Below are 17513 nucleotides of genomic sequence, written 5' to 3'. Positions count from 1 at the left end.
CTGGCAACCCTAGCACTGATGGACTCGAGGATCCAACCCCTAGGCTACAACAAAGAGGAGGAATAGGCCTATGTTCACTGCATAAATTAAACAGAAATCTGGATGTACATTTTTCCTTCTGTCTTCTTATTTAGAGAGCCTAGAGATTTGTTTTTCTTAGATTAAAAGCTTAGAATCCAGGTCAGCTAATGGGCCAGGCATGATATGGCCTGGTAACCGATGGGAGAAATGGGGGAGTTGAGTACTTACTGCAAAGGGAGCAGCTCTGGCATTGCACTGGAGCAGCTCTCTAGGACTTGTCCAGAACAGTATTGTTTTCATAGAGTTTCTGGGTGGGTTCTAGAGCATTCCTCTGGTATGATGCTGGTACTTCGTGGTCATGCTGGAAGTTCTGTCCTCATGCCCGACAAAGATGCCCCCCTCTCGTTTTCTTGGTTTGCTTCTGCCTGCAAACTAGATGAGCATCAGCAGGCATTGGAAAGAATGGTCAGGAGTTTGCCTGCCATTAGCAAGCACCTGGTAGACCTTCCAAACAGGCATTGGATATAAAACTCACCCAGCCAGGCAATATGGCGACCCTATTAAGGAGGAATTTCAAGAGGGCCTTTGTAGTTTCAGCTTTTGTTTGTCTCCATTTTATAGGTAGGAATTTGCACTCTTTCTATTACATTCAAAAGAAAAAGAGTACAAAAACCCCACTTTTAAAATGGAGACTTACAAAAAGTTGACATTACAAGAGTCCTCTTGATTTTTTGGGGGGTGGTGGTGGTGGTAGTAGAATATAGGTTATACGACAGCATAATCAATCCCTGATGGAGTACCAGGAGTACAGACATTTTATTTATTCATCATTAAAAGAAGGCAAAATGAAATGTCTTCTTTATCCATAGAAAGAGGAGTAAACAGAGGGAGAGAGCCATGGGTTTGCTCTATTACATTGTATATGTGGACAATGTAAGAAATTAAAATACAACACACACACACACATGTTAATAATACAGAGAGTCTGGGAAGCACTGAATGTTAACTATTACATTGTTTTGTTTGTGTGTTAATGAAGAAGCAGTGAGTATGGGGATGTTAGATATTTCAACCTTCTTTTTTCTTTTCCTAGGTCCATGGGGCAGGTGTATGGGAGATGAATGTGGCCCAGGAGGCATCCAGACACGTGCAGTCTGGTGTGCCCATGTGGAAGGATGGACCACGCTGCTTACAAACTGCAAGCTGGCAGAGAGGCCTGATAACCAGCAGAACTGCTTCCGAGTTTGTGACTGGCACAAAGAATTGTATGACTGGCAGTTGGGCAACTGGAATCAGTGCCAGCCTGTTCTCTCAAGGAATGTGGAAAAACCAGCAGAGTGCATCAGAGGGGAAGAAGGAATTCAGACAAGAGACGTAATGTGTGTCCAAAAAGCCAATGGGGTTGTAGTGGAGGACACAATATGTGAATATTTTGAGCCTAAGCCACAGCTGGAGCAGGGATGCCTCATCCCTTGCCGGAAGGATTGCATTGTGTCTGAGTTCTTGGCCTGGTCGGAGTGCTCCAAGACCTGTGGCAAAGGGCTGAAGCACCGTTCTCGCCATGTTGTTGCCCCACCTCAGTTTGGGGGCTCTGCCTGTCCTAACTTGACTGAGTTTCAGGTTTGCAGTTCTTCTCCATGCACTGCTGAAGAAAGCATGTATAGTCTAAGTGTGGGTCCATGGAGTACATGTTCAGTGCCCCACTCACGACACATACGGCAAGCAAGAAAGCGTGGAAAGAACAAAGAAAAAGAAAAGGACAAGGAGAAAGCAATAAGGGATCCTGAAGCCCGTGAGCTTATTAAGAAAAAAAGGAATCGTAACAGACAGAACAGACAAGAGAACAAATATTGGGACATACAAATTGGATACCAGACGAGGCAGGTGACGTGTACTCACAGGAATGGAAAAACCGTTGCCTTGAGGTATTTTCCCCTTCAGTTTAAGTATATATCTGTCTCTTGCTAAGCAGTTGGACATTTTAAAAAAGCCCCAGCTTTTATAGTGCATTCTGATGTACTGACTTGACACAATTTGTTTCTACATGCTCATCTTTGTCAAAATTAAGATATTATGTTCAATATTCAACCATGTCCAATGCTGACCACACAGAGTATTTCTTTACTGAACCCTGCTAAACAAACTGTACCATAGCGTAGATTGTGAAAATACCCAGAATGCTAGATCTTATTGGCTATAACCCATGATTTTTGCACTTCAGTATCCTCCGTATCAAAGCAAAGTGTGTTGGAGAATCCTGGGGAATCGGATCTCTATAATATTGGTTGAAAAACTTCATGAATTTATTGCATATTGATTGGGAAATTTTTAGAGGGATGTACAAAATACAGCAACCCAGGCTCTGAAGATTTTTGGAGCCCTTGTTGGTACTACGCAGAACCCTAATCCAGAAGAGGCAGAATGTGTAGTTTGGGATTTTTCTCCCAATTTGGGCATTTTCTCCCAGCCTTTGGCTGTCTTGTGAGCTTTATGCAAAGCAAGAAAGGCAGCACTTTGGAGTGCTGGGTCCTTTGCTAGTTGTGGTGCCTGCCTGGTACATGCCTAACCTGAGGATCCTGAGCTCTGTATTTATATCTGGAACCGTTTTCTGTTCTTATTCTGATGTTTTAAGATTGTGACTATCGCTGGGTATTGTTACTTCTGTTTCCTTGCTGATGTATGTGGATCTCATAATCCTTTTGTTCTTATCTCCTAATTGTATCACAAATTCTAACATTTTCAGATAATTTATTTTCCATCCTTGTAATAATACCAATCTGTTCTTTCCATTTTATGTATGGGGAACAGTGGTTGATAAATTGGTGACTTCCAAAACCACCCGGTTACTCTTATTCCAAGATTTGTGATGTGCACTCTACTGAACAAAGACTTCACCATCCGTTTAAGAGGGATAAATATATTTGTATGCAAAGAGGAAGGAATACACATATGGATTCGCATCTTCAGCTGAATTCTGTGGATAAGCATTTGTAGCTGGGAGAAATGCTGTGTTTTCTTTTTTCCTCCTGAACTTGTAGTATTCATGAAGTCAGGGCATGGGAGTCAGTTGGGGGAGAAAGATTTAAAGGTGGGTCTCCTAGAAGTGTAGTCTCATGCTCCACTTTGAAGTGCAGTACACTTAACCCTCATTTGAAATTGGTCGTCTTCTCTGTTTTGCTATTCCATTTCCATTTTCTCTGAATTTAGTATGCCTTTTTAAATCCTTTTCTCGGGTACTGCAGGTGGCTAAGTAAAATTCTGACTCCCTGCTGCTCAATGTACAGGCCTTCTAACAGTGCTATCTTGTTTCCCACTGTCTTTGAGTTAATTTTAGCTGTTGATCATTTCTCTAGGATGATAACTTTGTCCTATTACATCTTATTCAATTTAAAACTTGCCATTGCATAGGAAACCTAATGCACTTCCATTAAACATGACATATTATTCTGTGGAAAAAATGTACAAAGTAAGCATAAAATATGGGTCACTGAGAGCCAAATTCCTCATGATGTTTGATGATGTGCAGTTTTGCTTTAACACCTTTTTTCTTTTTATAATACCTTTCCCTTTATGAGATTTTTTCTGCTCACAAGTGCCTCACTGCACCTGCTTTGCTCAGGAAAAGGGAACAAGAAGAATTTTGGGGATGGGGGTGGGTCAGCAAGTAAAGCCATTGTTTTTGTCCTTTAGCAATTGAGTATTGCTCCTGTTACAAATTAAGTGCTTCTCAGGTTTTGGGATGATGAACTCACGAAGCTGGCTTATGCCAGCCCTATGGTTCTGGTTCAGTATTGGCTGCTCTGACTAGCTTTTGAGGATATCAGACGGAGAAAGGCCTTTCCTAAAATTAGTTACTCAAGATCCATTAGTGGGCAAGGCAAGTGACTGACCTTCTGTGTGCAAATCATGTAGTCCCAGCTAAACTCTTTCCTTCTTGGTGGGCAGGCTGATGGTAGTTGGGATGTTTGGAGAATTGCAGAGCAAAAAATTGAAAGATAGTGAATTTTATGGCAATGTGTCCAAAAGGAGTTTGTCAGTGCTGTTTTTTTTAACATAACAAAGAACTAGGAACTTACATAAAGACAGCAATATTTTGAAACGTAATAAAAATAGGCATGAGCTACAAATTCAAAGGGAGAAATAGTTTTAGAAGGTGGTCAGCAAAACTCCACATGAGCAAATTTTGAGGATGCACCTCAATACCTGTTCAAGGTACAGAGACTGTGAAGCACATAAATAAAACTTTCTATTCCCTTATGCCTTTATTGGGGAATGGCTAGAGAGTCCGTGAGAACAGAAATATTGGACTAGGGAACATTCACCATGTGATAAAGTATAGGCATTCAAGTTGGATATATATCAGTTTTTCCCCCTCTTTGTTTTATGTGTGTGTTGGGGGTGGGGGAGGGGTGCTGTAAAGGAGAAGTCAGCAGTGTCTGGAATTCTTGAAAACAGAGGTTGAGAAACGCTTCAGAAAATCCTTCAGCACAGCATTTTCCAGTCCTGTCTTCTCAGTGCTTATTGGTTTTGATTAGATTATTTTTTTCATATATTGCAGGATATTTCTTTACTAAATTGAATAAAACTCTGATAATATATCTTAAAATATGGGCGTGGGAAACCTCTCATTATTCTCTACTGTTCTGAATTCCCATGTGTTCAGAAACTAAATTATCTTCTAAGATACTTTGCATGGTTGTTTCAGTAGGCATTCATTTGATGAGTTTATTTGATTTGGGGATTTGTATGTACATTCCCTGTTTCCTCCTTACCCCTTAAACATATTTACATGGAAGTAGGGATGGACATGGAATGCAAGAATGGGTGGTTCATTTTGTTTTGTGGTTCATTGGGTTGCCCGATTTGGTGGTTTAGTTTGTTTTGTGGTTTTTTTCCCAATTTCCTGAATGATTCATGGTTTGTTGGTTCATTCAGTCCAGGAAAATATAGAATGGCCACCGAGTGGGCTAGAGATGCCACACTTGTGGCAAACTCTTCAGCAAACTCTCCTCTACCTGCTCTCCAGGGTTGGTGTGAATTGGATTTTGAGGACTGATCTATAGTCCGCCAAAGCAGGTGCCTTCAGTAAACTGCTCTCCCATGAGTATGTCAAGCTGAGAAAAGAAAGGGAAGCCACCCCGCAGCTTCTGGACCATTTAATCCCCAGGAAACTTGGAGAGGAGTGAAACTGACTAGAAGTGGCAGCTCTGCTCTCCCCACCCCCCTACATTTCTGTTCAGTTTCCAGTGACACTGACTAGAAGTTGCAGGGGGCTGGGGAAAGTGGCACTGCAGCTTCTAGTCAGTTTCACTGGAAACAGACTAGAAGCACAAGGGGCTGGGGAATCATGCCAGACTGTCTGGAAACATGAACCAAATGACATGCCAAGAAAAAAGTCCAGTTCATTTTTGTGTCTGGGTGTGGCAGGGTCAGATGAACCAGTTCTAGATGAACCATGAATCAGCTGTTTTTAGCACGAATCACAATTTGTGATTTGCTTCATGCCCATCCCTATTTGGAAGTAATCTCATTGGTGTTCAGTTGAACTGCTCATAAAAGAGCTTTGGATCCCCATCTGAAAGGTTCTGTTTCTACTCTTCCTGTGCCTATTTAAGTAAATGATTGCAACCTCATCTTCTGTTATTTGTCTTTTCTTTTTAATTTGGCTTTGTGTTTAGTGTAGCTGAAAAGCATTCTTAGTGTGGTTATTTAGTTCTCAAAATGTAAATGAATAACAGAGATTTCACTGTTGGGTTACCACTCATTATTCTCTAAGGTTCAAAGACTTGCTTACTAACAATGCTCAATAAGAATGATGGCCAGTTGTCAAAATAAATGACTCATGGTAATCTTGTGAGTGTTGTACCATTTGTCACAGAGAAAACAAAAATAGGCTTTCACAAGCCTCCTTCAATAAAAGGCCAGTGTAATACCACAAAACGAAAAGGAGCATCAGAAACAAACTAGATGAAATTGTGTGAGATATGTAATTGATTCCCCTAATGTTTCAATTTGTAAATAGCTGTTGTTTAGGGGAAAGATCCAGATTGTGGCTATAGCAAAAAGTGGAGAGGGAGTTTAATCTACTTCCCTCATTTTCTTGACCTTGAAGTCCCCCATGCTGTTACTTGGCCGGCTGGGAAAAAATATATATGCAGTCTCAGGTCCATGACTGCTGTGAAGGAGAATCACTCTGCTATAGATGATCTAACTAGACATTGTGGAGACACAGCTACCATTACTCTTTCCCCTTTTTTTCCTCATAATTTTTAAGTAATCACAACTTGTGATATGGTATCCTTGTGCTATGAATTGTTCCCACCCAAATCTTAAATCATTGGATGTCAGGCATAGTTTAGGGCAATGTGCAGGCAGCAAAATTAGCAAGTGTTGTGTTTGTTATGATAGAAGAATGCAGGATATCTTGATTAACAAGAGACACTCGCCCCCACGTAGATCACCCTCTTTCCTGGGAAATAAGCCATGAAATCCTCAGATTTCAGGCTGAGTGGAGATGTTTTCTCTTTATGGAGACAAATGAGCAGGATGGAGATGACCATTTGGCCACCCTGCTGGGAAGAAGCAAGATACTATTTTGCGAATCCTGAGTTAGGGCAGTAAATCTTGAGGATGCAAACTTTGGTATAACTGGAGACAGGTGCAGGGCAGCTTATGTAGGAACTTATACTCAATTCCAGGATAGGTCAAGGAGAAACCCACCAGCTGAGAGGGTAAGAGTTAAACAGTTTAATGCACTCTGTGGAAGTGTGCAAGCCAAGGACTGGGGAATAGGGGAAGAATGGAATGAAGTCTAAGATCAGACTCTGTTTCAAAGTTCCAGCTTCGCTTGTGTCCATTTCTTGGAATGGAATGCCAAGGTAAAAATTACACCTACACCTTAGTTAGCCTTATGATTTTTTTAAAAAATAGTTTTATAACATGTCTGTTATAGCCTGCCTTGGTAGGGAGGGTGGGATGTAAATCAAACAAATAAACAAATATAGTCTCCCAGTGCTCCTGTTCTCTAGTCACATGGGATGTATGTTAGTCAGCTATGTTCAGAGATCTCACCTGAACTGGCTATTGTCCATGCATAGACATAAAACTCATGACTGACCTAAAGTCAGATAGCAGAGAGGGGAAGGGATGTGTAGCAGCTCACACATAGCCTATATATGTGCCTCAAACTGCACATAGCAAAACAAAGAGACTAGTTTAAGTGGTGGTTTGTGCCTACCACCCTCTACATCTCTATCTCAATAGGTTAAGTGTTCAAGTAGTCCAGGTAATCACATATCACTATTATTCTCATCTCTTGTAAAATCTCTAGAAATACATGACCATTTCATCTCTCAGGTTCTCTCACTCACAGAGACATCAGCGGATAGGGTCATCCAGCCACCTTTAATAACACGCCCTCACTGAAATGCTTCACTGAGTTATTGAAGTCAAGGCTCATACACTGTTCCATTCACATATTGCCAGTATTTATTCATATCCTACAACATATATAGGCCAAGATCTTCACTGGTGTGTGTGCTTCTTTCCCTGAAATACTTCTCACAGGGTTAAATGAAGAAGGTAACTTTTATTTATGATTTGATCATAACACTGAAGAAAGTAAGGTAGGGGTTACAACGTTCTTTCCATTAAGCTTTTGAACTGTTTCCCTGTTCCACCATTTGGGACCTTTTGTTTACAAATTGATTTTTCCCCTTAGGCTTCCCGATCCCCAAGTCCCAGTAGGGGATCCCCTGGTTTTCCAGGCTCCTTCCCACCCCTAGTCAGCTGGCTAGCAGGGAGAAGCCCTGCCCCAACAGACACCATGTGCCTTTTCAGAAGGCTAGAAGGAGCTTGGAAACAGCTTGCTTTTTAGAAGTTGTGTGTGTCTTTAAATATGTAGGAGCCAGGATGAATGGGGGCAGGGTGAGCCAGCGAGCCGGCAGAATAATATGGCTGCTCCAAGTGGACTGCTAAAAAGGAAGGGAAACTTCCCTTCCCAACAAACGGCGGGTTTGTTTTACATTCCTTTCAGAAGTCGTTTGCACAGTAAAATAGAGAGTAAAGAGTAAATTAGAACCTTTGGTTTCTTCCCTGTGTTAGTCTGAAGAACTTGGTTGAATATACAGCAGATGGATACATTCAACAACTCTATGAGTAAATTGCTGCAGCAAGATCACAACAGTGTGAGATTGCAATGTGTTTATTTTGATGTTTGTGTGTGAGAGAGAGAGACAGAGACAGACAGAGGATGTACATCTGCTGGAGGAACAAGAAAATGAAGACTGTATTCAGGGGAACTGCACTGGTGTATTTTTATTTATTTTAAGGAATGTGAAAGTCTCCTGGCTCCACCTCCAAAGTCCCCAGATATTGTCTGACTTGGCAACCCTACCCCTCATTTAGCAATAAGCTAACTAATTTATGCACCTTAGCTTCAGTCAGTCAAGCAAACTCTTTTCCCTTGCTGCCAATTCTCAGCGGTTGTCTTAACTACCGTTTTTCAACTCTCTCTCTGTAACATTCTGTCAGCTCCCACTGGTTGCTCTTAGAGAGAGGTGGAACATAACCAGTCCATCACATGGTGGCTCCCCAGATGACCAGAGAGAGGGAGAGCAAGGGTGAAGTCCAAGCCCTCTCCCACACATGCAGATTCCCATATTGCCTTTTAGGTTCTCTCAGAAAAGGAGGATGGGAAGTGGGTGTGGAGAATCATCACAGTGTTTATCTCTGTGTTGCGAGGAAGAAGGGGCAAACAGACATGGAAAAGCAGCAACGTCATTTCTCTTTATAAGTCTAGTTAAGTCCTCACCGTCAGTGCCTACAAATTCATATTATCCAGAACATAAGACAACACAATGCATTTGTGAATAGATGTGGCTGAAAACCAGACTTGTTAATTTGCTCATATAGTATTTTTAGCATGTGGCAAGTTTTCTTTTAAATCTAAAGCTGCACCTCTGTGCAGAATCTGGCTCTATTCACAATACTGAACATCCAGCAAAATTTAAAACAGCCTCTATATATCTACAGTTCTTGTATTTTGCTCCTATACTGAAAGACAGATACTGACAACAGCTGCAAGATTAATGAAATCACCCCCTTTTTTGTAGTGTGATGTATTCTGCATGGCTATGGTCCCAAGTTTGATCACTGCTATCCAGTGTTCCCTCGTAGCTGAGTTAGTGTGAGCTAGCTCTCAGTTCTTTAGCCTCTGACTCACACATTTTTGTCTTAGCCCAGGAAGGATAGCCCCAGAGCAAACTAATTTATGCAGTAGCTGAATTGCTTGATCAGAACTTTAATGCCAGTAGCTCACAAAGTAGAATTTTTGCTCACAAGACTCTATAGTTTAGAGGGAGCATTGCTGCCATTTTACTTAATGGATACCAAGTAGCAGAAATGAGCAAGAGCTGTTCCTGAGACTCTGGAGAATTGCTGCCTGTCAAAGTAGACTGTAATTGACTAAATGGAGCAATGGTTAAACTCAGTAAAAGGCACATTCTAATATTAATGCTTACTATAAAGTGAAGTGTTTTTTGAAAATTGAGTCTCGGAAGGGGTTGATTCAGAGTGTTCCTGTTTTGTAGCATCATTTCTTTTGATTTGTTTCCATATACCCATTTGCTGATAGTGGTGTAGAGATGTTTATTTGATCAATCACCAATAGTAAACAATGTTTTCAGTTTGTCTGAAGGACATTCTGTCTCACCAACAGAACAAGCTGTTCATCATTAGCTGCCACAAAATTAGTGCTTGATGTCTTATTCCATTCATGCAATATATTTTCACTGTAAATTAGAACAAAGGGTATGTATATCATTGTGGGGGGAAATCAATAATGGCAGAGCTGGAGGCCAACAGTTGCCCCATTGCAGCCTGTTAAGTTTATACTATGTGAAATGGGTTTTGGTGGGACACGTATAAGGAGACGTGCTAGGAGCTAAGATGGAGGGATGGCAGCATTGGCTGAGGGTTGTATGCATGTACTTACTTGTTCATGATCCTGGGATTATCCCAGTAGGAGTGAAAAATACATTTGTGTGACAACATGTATCAGTTTAGCAGAAGGTAATCCCACTCAAATGCAAACTAGGAATTGTCAACTTTCTGCCACTTCTTTCTGTCCTATTTCTCCCCCCCACCCCCATGTTTGATTCGCAGGCCCTCCTTGGCCTGTTAAGAAACTGAAAGGGGAAATTGAGTTAGGAGCAACACATTTCTTTCTTTGCTGGCCCTGAAGCCATTCTTTCCAAACCTCCCCCCACCCCCCCAAAGTTTTTTATGAGATAAAAGGAGAACTCTGTTTCAAAGAGATCTCAGTATCTTTCTCCAAAGCCAACAATGAGATTGGGTAAAGGACAATGTAACAAAGCTTCTTGACCTCTGTACAGTCCAAGTCTCCTGTGGCTCACCTTAACCAAGCAGCTCCTTGGCTTCCTCTTTTGGTCATGTGTGATTGTGTTACATCTTCCAGAGAATGGGAATCAATCCTCCCTCTAATCTGTGGGGAGCAAAAATCCTGCTTTGTGAGCTACTGCTTAAATAAGTTTGCTCAGGAGTCATCCTTCCTGAGTTAAGACAAAAACATGTGAGCCAGAGGCTAAAAATCTGTGAGCTGACTCACACTAACTCAGTTTAGACAGAGCACAGATGGGGACCCAGACCCAATCTATGTAATTTGCATGAATGAGTGACTTGTAACCACAAAGTGGGGGAATCATGACTCCATGAATTTTATGGGTCATCCTAGCACCACATCCGCTTTCACCTCCACCCTGTTCCTCTGAACCCCTTCCCACTGTTTCCTTCTCCCTTTAAATCACCCTTCTATAATCTCCCATGAATTTTCCTAGGTCTGTATCTGTTCATAATGCTTAATGCTTAGAGTGTTCAAAGTATAGCACATACATTATCTCAATCATGTTTACAACAGAATTGAAGGTATGTGATTTTATCCCCCATACTGAAGATGTTAAGGATGTTATGACTTATATAGAAGTTGCTTGGCTAATTGAGTTGAATGCAGAGAGGAGATCTGAAGTCAGAAATTCCTAGTTCATAGCTCTGACTCCTACCACCTGTGTTACATTAACTCTGTTAGTCAGCCACTACCTGCAGCTTCCCATTTAAAACTCCAGGGTAGGGCAGCATGGAGTGACTCCATTGTCATGTTGTGGAAGGTGCATGACCGGGAGCACATCCATCGTTCTTGAACCTGCTTACAGTCATGCTGAATCCTGCCCTAAATGTTGTGGCTGTTGATCAAAAAAATTGGAGTTAAGATGATGATATCTTTACAATCAGTATCAAAATATTCTTTCATGAAGGGCCAGACTGATCTGTTGTTGTTGATATTCAGTAAAAACAAAATAGCTCATAGAAAATGCAGCAATGTTTGTAAGTGCTCAGGTTAAATGGGCATGAAATAAAGACTCAAAGCAGAAATACTGTCATCAGTAAGTGAATAACCTGCTTTAAGTAGTTCCCCAGACAGCTGCATAATACAAAGCCCACAAGTCTCTGGAATGTGGATCCCACCCCCTTCTTCATGGAGAGTTAATGGCCTGTAGCTGAACAGTCTTGCACTGGTAGTGCATTGGGCATTCTTATTTATTTAATCCAGAATTATTATGCTCTTTGTATGTAGGAGGCTTTTTTTTCCAATTTAAAGCTGGAAATAACAACTCGGCATTCAATTGTTTCTTTAATTTTTTTTTTATTTCTGATATGTACCCATTGATTATGTTGGCACCATTCCCCCTGCTGAATTCAGTTACGTTATTCATTCACGAACAATGGAAGAGTTGGTATGTAATCAAAAGGGAAATCAAGTAGGGGAAAATAAACGTTAACAGTTTTAGTGTGCAGGGAATAAAACCAGAGAGTGAATGGAGGAAATGCAATAAAAAGGCATAATAATAAAAGTACAAGAGACTCCAATGTAAAATCGTTAAGTAGGAGCAACAAAAATAGGGTTGCCAAGTCTAACAGAAAATAGCTGGGGATTTTGGGGGTGGAGCCAGGAGACTTTCCCATTCCCTAAAATAAATAAAAATACAGCAGTGCAGTTCCCCCAATACAGTCTTCATTTCCTTGTTCTCCCAGCAGCTGGCTGCGCTCTCTCTCTCTCACGCACGCACACACACACACACACACATAGAGCACAGCCAAAATAAACACAATTTGGAAGCACACACTTTGTGGTCTCACTGGGGCAATTTATTCACCATAGGAGTTGTTGAATGCTGTATATTCAACCAAGTTCTTCAGACTAACACAGGGAAACCAGACATTCTACTTTACTATTTACTGTTTTTTCTGTGCAAACAACTCCTGGAGGAACTATAAAACAAGTGGAGGAACAGGGCTGCTTTCTTTTCCTCACAACAGCCACATTGTTCTGCAGGCTCACCCCACCCCCATTCCACCTGACTTGAGATTTAAAGGCACATAGACCTTTCTAAAAGCAAGTTGTTCCCAAGCGTCTTCTTAAGCCTTCCTAGGTGGAAAGACACATGGTGGCTGTGGGGGCGGGGCTTCCCCCACTAGCCAGCTGGTAGGGGGTGAGAAAAAGCCTGCAAAACTGGGATATTCCCCGCTTGGACCTGGGGATTGGCAAGCCTAAACAAAAATGGTTTGTGGCACTGAAGAATGTAAAGGTAGAGACCTGATATTTTCATTACACCCATGATCAGGGAATAGCTGCAATGCTCCTTCCCATGATGGTTGGGTAACACCGTGGACCTTGCAGGAAAGGAACACATGGCAACTTCCTTATATGCTGGGAAACATTGGCTTTGAAATAACCAAGCAACTGAAACTCAACAAGATTGACTTCAGAAGTAAAAACTTCCTCTGGGTTTTTTACCCCAAAAGTCAGTGGGCTTCAGGAGTTCATGACAAATTATTTCTTAGCTCACGATGAATTCCAGTTTCTTGTACTCACTGGCACTGTGCCTCCCACAGTCTTTTTCTCTTCACCCTTTTGAATTTGTGGCATAGAACTTTCTTCCAGTTCTTGGGATGGGCTTCCCAGGAGGTCAGGGGTGTGCTCTTTGGAGCTTTCCAGCAGGTGGGCTACTCTTATGTGAGAGTGTCCAAGGAAATTTCTGCTAGTTCAGGGGCCCCTATTTTGATATTAAAATTGATATTTTATCCAGGAATCTGGCAGTCAAGTCACAGTATCTTGTGGGGTGAGCAAATATAGGGGTCTTTGGGGGGCAGCCTCATTTGCAACAACTCTCCAAATATTGCAGCTGGTTCACAGTTCAGCAGTTCAATTGTTATTAGGCTATAAATAACAGTTCTTGGATATTTTAAAATATCTTAATTGGCTGACAGTCTGTTTCCAAGTTCAGTTCATGATGTTGGCTCTGATCTTTAAAGCCTTTCATGCCCGGGACTCAGGACCATCTTCCTCTGTATGTCTCTGTGCACCAGCTATGGTCTTCAGCTTGCCACCTTTTGTGTATTCCTTCACTAAATGCAGCATCAGCAAGGACCCATGCTTTCTTGGTGATGGCTTCTACTTCATGGAACGGGCTCCTCAAGGAGGAGTGGTGGTGCAGTTCTTGGAAACTCCCAGGAGGTGTTGGAAGTCTGCTGCTCAATTTGCAGAGATTTTAGTTTAGGTGTTACTAGATGCAGACATTTTATCAGGTTGGGGAGTGACTTGCAGTTTTGTTGTTTTTTCTTGGTTGTTTTTAATTATTTAAGCCTCTTTCAGCTGTGGGGAAAGGTGAGGTATAAATGTTTTAACAGAATTGTGTGAATGAGTTTACAGTTATAACTCAGTTATAAGTTATAAGTTTGAATTTCCAGAACAAAATGCTCAAAGTTCATATTTTGGATAGTTGATTAATAAATGTTCTAAGTTTTTGGAAAGGTCTTGTTTTAAATGCACTTATATACATAATTCAGATGAATGGCAAAATACTTTTTGCTGAGTGAACAATCCTGGATGAGTCCTCAGGGTCATATGTTCTTTCTTCCCTCTCTTTTCTCCTCTCCTGTGCATGGTCATCTAATGAAAGACTTCCAGTTTCTTTAATTGCATCTGAACTAGAAATGGGTTTTTTTGCTTTCTGCTGAAAGCAGGTTCCAAAATGCTAGTATGACTATAGTTTGGAATTTTGGTTTATAAGAAAGAAGGGAAACATTGTTATATGGTTCAGGTCGAATGACAATTTAGGATGGCAAGTAGGACCTTTCGTTAGCTATCCATATGCAGAGCGAGGAAGAAGGTTGAATTGCCTCACCTCTGCCTCCCTGCAACTCTTTTTTTAATCTGCTGCTCCTCCCATGAATTGAGATTGCCCTCTTCCATGACAGCTTTGCCTGTTCCTCCCAGAGGTTGGAACTTCTCTTCCTACCTTTATACCTCAGACTTGTAGCCAGCCTTGGTCTGCTTATTAGCTTTCCTTTGGTCCAGAGCCTGGGCTAACCCTTTAGGTTCTTTTGCCAGTACAGGCTGCCATCCCACCATTGCATTGCCCTCTGGGACTGCAGTGGTTTCCCTGCTAATCCCTTTTTTTAAGGTTGACCTATCAGATACTCTCCTGCCACAGTACCTATAATATAGTGGGTTCTATACATTAATGAGGTGAGGTGGTAGTGAACATAGCTCTTTTATTGAATACAGCATGGTATAGCGCTGCCTACGAAGACTGAAAAACTAGGGCCGCAGGGTCTACTATATATACACACCCAAAATTCCCGCCCTGCCTGTGACTGGACCATTCAAACCAGTCGGGGGCTCTTGATTGGAGCAGGGCAGCAGGATTTGGATCCTGCTGCCTATTGTTCCCAAGTCCCCCAAGCTCTGTCCTTCAGGCCCCAGTGAGCCAGGCAAGAACTCCAGTTTATAGATACAATTCTAAGCAATAATCTTTAAATATTTTAGAGAGATTCCAGAGACAGTCTTTGCCCAGAGGCTCATGTAGCTCTTAGCAGTCCTCTGAACAAATATTTACATTTTATCTATTAATAGATGGGTAAAACTTGCATTTGACAGTGTCGGTACATGGAATGGTATGCATTTCCATTTGCGGGGCCCCCACATATAGATAGCTCTTACAATTCATTGCTAGCAAGTACTGGTTCCCTGGACCAAAGAAGGCAGAAACAAGCAGTTCAGGAACAGAGGGATGAAGTCTAGAGGAATCTGGCAGGTCAGAGAAGTTTCTTGTGCTGCTGGTTCTATATCTAGGTCTGGTTTCACAGAGGGATTTCTCCCCTATGGACCTTAAGAAGTCCACACAATAAAAAGGAGTGACCAATATGACATGTGTGCTTTTTACACAAGTTGTTTACGCCTCATTTCCCCCCTTTACTTCTGAGAAAATATAAACCTCATTTTCTCTGAAGTAAAGGGAAAAGTGTGGGATGGCTGCTAATGGAGCATGGGGCATAAGGACAGTGTTCTTTCCCATTCCTGTACCACCCTCTGTTGCTAAGATGGTGGGGATGCGTTTTTGCATCTCTGCCCGGAAATAACTCAAATCTGGGAGACCTGCTGTGCTTATCAAGAAGTAAAATACCAGTATTAAAACTATACTTTTGAACAAACCTTCCTCCCCTTTTTTAAACCAATATAGTCTCAAAATTATTTAGTCAGCAGTCTTGTGCTGATATTCACAAAAAATGCTAGATCAGTGTTTGCTTCTATTGATCAGTGCTTGAATACTGCATGTATCTAACTTGCATTTAAAATTATTGGGAAAATTTTGAAAGATTGTTTCAGAATCATTATTCATTGGTGGACAAAATAAAACAGCAGTGCAGTTTTTACGGAGTCGTAATCATTCCCTTACGGCATTTTTAGTTGAATAAAATGAGCAAAATATGGGACCTGGTAGGGGAAGGGGGGACTGCTGCTTTCAAGCCTCTTCTGAATTACAAAATTCATTAGGTGGCCATGGGCCAGTCATGGTCTCTCAGCTCAACCTGCCTAACAAGGTGCTCTCTTCAGTCTTTGCAGCTAGTAAAGCTTTGTATGCTTGTTGCTATCACTGGCAGTGAATTCCATAGTTTAATTATTCATTGAGGGTTTTTAAAATTTCTCCTAAACCTGTTTCCCAACAATTTCACTGAGTGCTTCTGAGTTCTGGTGTTATAGGAGAGGGAGAAAAAGCTCCCTCTATGCACTTTCCTTACCCCATGTGTGTTTTTATAAACCTCTATCACTTTTTTTGTACATTTATAGCCTGCCCTTTCCCATAAGGGCTCAGGGTGGATTGCAACATACTAAAACAGTAAAATCAACAATAAAACATCAGAATCGTTAAAACAATTAAGCTGATAAATTAAAATTATTTAAGATGGCATGGAGGGTTTGAGCTTTTGGTTTGAGGTCTCCCCTTTGCCATCTTCTTTCCAGACTGAGAAGTCCCAAACTCTCCAGCCATTCCTCATATGAAAGGTATTTCATCTCCCTAATCATCTAGATTGCCCTTCATACTTTTGACAGCTCTGCAATATCTTTTTTGAGATACAGTGCGACACGTTATTTCAAATGAGGCCCCACCATAGCTTTTTATATTAGAATATGGCCCATTTTATTTTCAGTCCCTAATCTAATTATTTTTATCATGGAGTTTGCCTTTTTTCACCACTACTGCATGCTAGGTTGACATTTTCTTTGAGCTTCCTACTTCAACTGGAATACCTCTTTCAATCTCAGTGTTAACAGACCCATCAGTATATATTAGGATTAGGATTTTTTTTGTTCCAGTGTCATTACTTTACATTTACCCATGCTGAACTTTATTTGATACATTGGTCCCCACTAACCCAATTTAGATAAATAAAAGTTGTTCTTTTTTGGATTGTCTACAATTGTTCAATTAAAAATTAGTCTCAAGAATATAGCAATTTATTTTATTGCATTCTGCCTGCAAATTAATAAATTATAAATCTGTATGTCAGAGAGGATATACAGTCCAGTAAGACTGAGGTCAGAGAATTAGATTCACTTTTAGAAATGCTTTGGGTTGAAATAGAGGGCCCAAAAGGAAATTTAACTATGGGAGTTTGTTATCGCCCACCAAATCAAAAGAGAGAGGACGATTATAATATGATGGAAGGCTTAAAGATAGCGGCTAAATGTAAAAACTGTGTCGTAATAGGTGATTTTAACTACCCGCAGATTGATTGGGTCAATATGTGTTCTGGTCGAGAGAAAGAGATTGAGTTTCTTGATGCTCTCAATGACTGTGCTATGGAGCAGATGGTCTCAGAACCTACCAGGGGTGGGACGATCCTGGATTTGGTCCTAAGTAATGCCCAAGACTTGGTGAGAGATGTAAAAGTGATTACGCCACTTGGGAGCAGTGACCATAATGTTATTGATTTCACCATTTGTATAAATAGGGAGTTGCCCAAAAAGACCGCCACAACCACGTTTAACTTTAAAAGGGGTAAATTCACTGAGATGAGGAGGCATGTGAGGAGGAAACTGAAAGGAAAGGTAAATATGGTCAAAACCCTTG

General features: G+C 41.2%; 1 protein-coding gene across 1 annotated transcript in view; it reads left to right on the top strand.

The window, feature by feature from the left end:
* THSD7A (thrombospondin type 1 domain containing 7A) overlaps window positions 1–17513 on the top strand; it is a 209338-nt gene that overhangs the window by 165263 nt on the left and 26562 nt on the right. Inside the window, exon 4 of the mRNA XM_060247698.1 lies at window positions 1115–1946. Coding sequence (XP_060103681.1) covers window positions 1115–1946 — 832 coding nt within the window. The remainder of the gene's footprint in view (window positions 1–1114; window positions 1947–17513) is intronic.

The sequence above is a fragment of the Heteronotia binoei genome, chromosome 10 (genome assembly GCF_032191835.1).
Source record: "Heteronotia binoei isolate CCM8104 ecotype False Entrance Well chromosome 10, APGP_CSIRO_Hbin_v1, whole genome shotgun sequence".
Taxonomy (NCBI): Eukaryota; Metazoa; Chordata; class Lepidosauria; order Squamata; family Gekkonidae; genus Heteronotia; species Heteronotia binoei.
This window is presented reverse-complemented; position numbering and strand designations above follow the sequence as displayed.